The 4,421-nt window shown below is 47.4% G+C and overlaps 1 protein-coding gene across 1 annotated transcript; it reads right to left on the bottom strand.

The window, feature by feature from the left end:
* Positions 1-683: 683 nt before the first annotated feature.
* Positions 684-1,330, bottom strand: LOC307065748 (activator of 90 kDa heat shock protein ATPase homolog 1-like; the record flags this gene model as incomplete). The annotated part of the gene is given in 3 exon segments (XM_079722668.1): positions 684-935; positions 939-944; positions 947-1,330. Coding segments are annotated over 3 exon segments (642 nt in total).
* Positions 1,331-4,421: the final 3,091 nt, after the last annotated feature.

Below are 4,421 nucleotides of genomic sequence, written 5' to 3'. Positions count from 1 at the left end.
CAATATCCTCCTGAACTCAATGCTTCCAGTGGTGGCCTCCAGGAGCCCAGCCTAGCACCCACTTTTCTAGTTCTTTTCTGTTTGAAAAATGGCAGTCGGGGGATGGGATGGATATCGTGGTCCGGGCGCGGGTTTGAAGAATTTCCAGACATGAAGTATTTTAGAAAAGAGTGAGTTCCTTGAGAACAAACAGCAGAGCAGAGTTAGTGAGGGCGCTGCAAGTACAGCGGGCCGACTTCCTGATTGATAGACCAGGGAGAGCCGACCCCCTTTGCGGGCTAGTAGTCAACTTTTATAGCCTCAAGACAAAGAAAATTCCGGCTGGCAGGATGGCATCAGGTGATTGGTCAGGATGCTACAAGGTTACTACATGGTGATTCTTTTGCCTTATATGGAGTCGGGGGATGGGGGGCTGTTCGGTTAGATTAGGAGTGCCCATGGCAACAGTTGCTATGGGGATTCGGTTAATTCTGGAATTTCTGTCCTGTGTACTTTTTTTGGGGGGGGGATTTTTAAATTACGTTTATTTAGAGTACGTACACATAAAGAGAAATCACCCTCTGTTCCCACTCAACAGAAAACATGCACAAACCCAAGGTATACACGAAGGGAAGGGATCCCAGCCCCAGTCAGGAGAGGCCTGGACTGAAGTGCTTGGCAGGTTGTACCCCCTGCTGCTGGCCCTAAAATAAGCGTGAGCCATAGCCAAAGGTCTGTTTGATGCCCTCAAAGTAGTACCGCTGAGAGCCCTGCTGTTTCCTCTCCTCCTCTGGGGCAGGGATGCCTCTGCCTTCCATGCACAGCTCAGTCTCTCCATTCTTGTCAATGAAGGTCAAGGTGATGGTGGCAAAGTGCCCTTCTGGGCACGATTTAAACCTCCACTTCATCACAATATGTTTCTCAGGGATCAAAGAGATTACAGCCTTAAATTTTATCTACAGAGCAGATCAGTGAGTTCTCCAGAGACATTGCCATCTACCAGGTGACACTTGCCCCCTTTGTCTGCTTCTAACATTGCAGGAACATGGGTAAAGGCCCGAACAAGCTCCTGGGTGGTAAAAACTCTATGGAGCTCCTCTGGTGAGGTCAGGAAGCTCTCTCTAAGGGTGTTCTTACAAGTGGGGATTTTGACACCAACAGGTCTGGCCTGGGCTTTTGAAGGAGCAGGCTTGGCCTTGCACTCCTCAGTTTTCAGCGCTGGCTGCCCGACTGGGTCTACTGACTGTCCATTCATTGTAGGCAAGATCATACCCTGCGTGCAGTCTGTTTTGAAGGCGCTGCTGTACATTCCCATTGCTTCTCTTAGAAGTTTCACCCCTTCTTCCTTCATCAAGGCCACGAGATTTGTGTCAGGCTCATCCTTGGCAGGGCTCACACTAATCTCCACTTCATCCACACTATTTTCATCAGACAAACTGGGGATCTCCCCATGGCCCTGATACTGCACCCCAGACTTAGAGGTACCTGTCCAGTTTAGTTTTTTTTTGTTTTTTTTAAGAGGTTGGGGGTAGGAGTTTATTAATTAATTAATTAATCTTTTTTTGCTGTGTTGGGTCTTCATTTCTGTGCGAGGGCTTTCTCTAGTTGTGGCAAGCGGGGGCCACTCTTCATCGCGGTGCGCGGGCCTCTCACTATCGCGGCCTCTCTTGTTGCGGAGCACAGGCTCCAGATGCGCAGGCTCAGTAGTTGTGGCTCATGGGACTAGTTGCTCCACGGCATGTGAGATCTTCCCAGACCAGGGCTCGAACCCGCGTCCCCTGCATTGGCAGGCAGATTCTCAACCACTGCGCCACCAGGGAAGCCCTGTCCAGTTTAGTTTGATGCTCCACTCATAAAAGAAGATACGTTTGCCTTTGCGATTGTTAGTAGATGCCTCTCCATCAAACTTATTCACTTCTGTCACCTCTCACTTGCCTTCCTCATTTTGCACATGCACTGCCAGGAACAGTGTTTTCAGCTTATCTGTGGGCCAGTTTGAAGCATCTCTCTGTGTCCTGTGGAGACACAAAGGACACTTCTCATTGTTTCCCTGAACCCTTAATCAGCCACGCTGAGCCTCATGGGAGTTGTAGTCTTGTTGACTGACCCGCTGGATAACTGCAGAAGTGTCCCGTGTCATTGATATAGGGTGTCCTTGATGTAGGGCTCTGTAGTGGGGGCTGAGAGCATGCCCTGTATTCTAATTACCATCTGTAGTGCTTTCAGATTCCTCCTTCAGGTTTTAAACCTGCCCTGTGGTAGGCAATGGTAGGCACACCAGGCCGGAGGGCAGGGGTCAGTCTCAGCACTTACCAGCCAAATTATTTGCTTGGAGTCAAAGATGCCCTTAGTACCTCTTCAGCACCATTATCTTCTCCAGCTGTTACTCTGACTGTAATGTCTCGACCGCCACCTAAGGTCTTTTTTTTTTTTTTTTAACATATTTATTGGAGTATAATTTCTTTACAATGGTGTGTTAGTTTCTGCTTTATAACAAAGTGAATCAGCTATACATATACATACATCCTCATATCCCCTCCCTCTTGCATCTCCCTCCCACCCTCCCTAACCCACCCCTCTAGGTGGTCACAAAGCACCGAGCTGATCTCCCTGTGCTACGCTGCTTCCCACTAGCTATCTATTTTACATTTGGTGATGTATATATGTGCATGCTGGTCTTAAAGAGACTTCCCATTGCTCTGAGTTTGCATTAAAGCCCAGTGAAGGGGGTAGGGTTGTCCCATATTTGAGCTTCGAGTCTCTGCGGGAGTGCATCTTCAGCCATTCTCTCCTACAGTTTTATTTCCCTTTGCTTCCTGCCTCAAAGGACACATAAAATGCTCCTTTATAACAAGGCTAGGTACCTTTGTCTTGGTCCCATTCTGCAATTCTCAGAACAACGCTTTATACTTCATACCTTAAAAATCACACTTCTAAATATTAATACCTTGAGTTTATGGCTTTGCTCATGTGCTGCTATCTGTAATTTACTTTAAAATGCTTCAGCATGGAGAGTGTGATATGAAAATGTGTGTTAGTTTAAGCTACCCTAGGGGAAGCTGGCTACTCTAATTCCACTGGTGATCAGCTAGCATCATATCAGAAAGATCCTGCTCAAGAGGAAGTTACCATAAATACTACCGTTTTCCATATCTTTGATCAGCAGCGAATTTGTCATTTGTCTTTCTTTTTTAATTTATTTTATTTTTGGCTGTGTTGGGCCTTTGTTGCTGTGCGTGGGCTTTCTCTAGTTGTGGCGAGCGGGGGCTACTCTTCTTTGCAGAGCACGGGCTTCTCATTGCAGTGGCTTCTCTTGTTGCGGAGCACAGGCTCTAGGTGCGTGGGCTTCAGTAGTTGTGGCACGCAGGCTCAGTAGTTGTGGCTGGTGGGCTCTGGAGTGCAGGCTCAGTAGTTGTGGCGCACGGGCTTAGTTGCTCCGCGGCATGTGGGATCTTCCCGAACCAGGGATCGAACTCATGTCCCCTGCATCTGCAGGTGGATTCTTAACCACTGCACCACCAGGGAAACCCTAAGGAAAATTTTCAACAACCCCAGATTCTTGCATCTTCCCATATATAGAAAAGTACTAAAATTATTAACTTGAGATGCCTATTCTTTGTGATCAATAGTAATCTTTTTATTCTTTTTTAAAATATATTTATTTATCTATTTGGTTGTGCCAGTCTTAGTTGTGGCAGGCGGGCTCCTTAGTTGCACCTTGCGGGCTCCTTAGTTGTAGCATGCAAAGTCTTAGTTGCGGCATGCATGTGAGATCTAGTTCCCTGACCAGGGATTGAAACCGGGCCCCCTGCACTGGGAGAGCAGAGTCCTAACCACTGCGCCACCAGGGAAGTCCCAATCTTTTTATTCTTGACTACATGTTTTCACAGCAAAAAAAGTTCATATATATTCTGACTCATCCTTTACTTCTCGGGAGCGGTTCCTCAGAACTATCTATCTGAGTGGCTGTCCCCCAGGATATAGTCCTCAGTAAGTTCCCAGAATAAAGCTTAACTCACAACTTTTACATTGTGTGGTTTTCCTTTCAGTCAACAGTTTCGGCCACCATGAAGGAACCCAAAGTAGACGTCTCTCCTTTGCCCGAAATCTATGAGGATCTGGAGCCTTAGTACTGATCTCGGAGTGACTTGAAGCAGGACCTTGGTTCCCCAGCCAGAGACTGGCAGGCCACGGCAGTGAGAGTGCTGCATCTTAGCCACTAGACCGTGAGGGCCAGTGGCCAGTGACAAGGTCCCTGGCCCATCAGCTGTGTAGAAATGAATTTCCACAAAGAGATGGAAAGTAGCGAAACAAGTAAAGTGTTTATTGGGAGGAAAAAGAGCACATGTGGATAGACAAACAGGCGGACTCAGAGACAGCGTGCCCTCATGGTAGTTTAAATCACTTTTATGGGGCATTTCTTCTGGGTTTCCTCCGGCCAA

This window comes from Hyperoodon ampullatus (genome assembly GCF_949752795.1).
Source record: "Hyperoodon ampullatus genome assembly, chromosome: 17".
Taxonomy (NCBI): domain Eukaryota; kingdom Metazoa; phylum Chordata; class Mammalia; order Artiodactyla; family Ziphiidae; genus Hyperoodon; species Hyperoodon ampullatus.
Note: the sequence above shows the minus strand (reverse complement) of the source record. Positions and strands in the feature narration are given on the sequence as shown.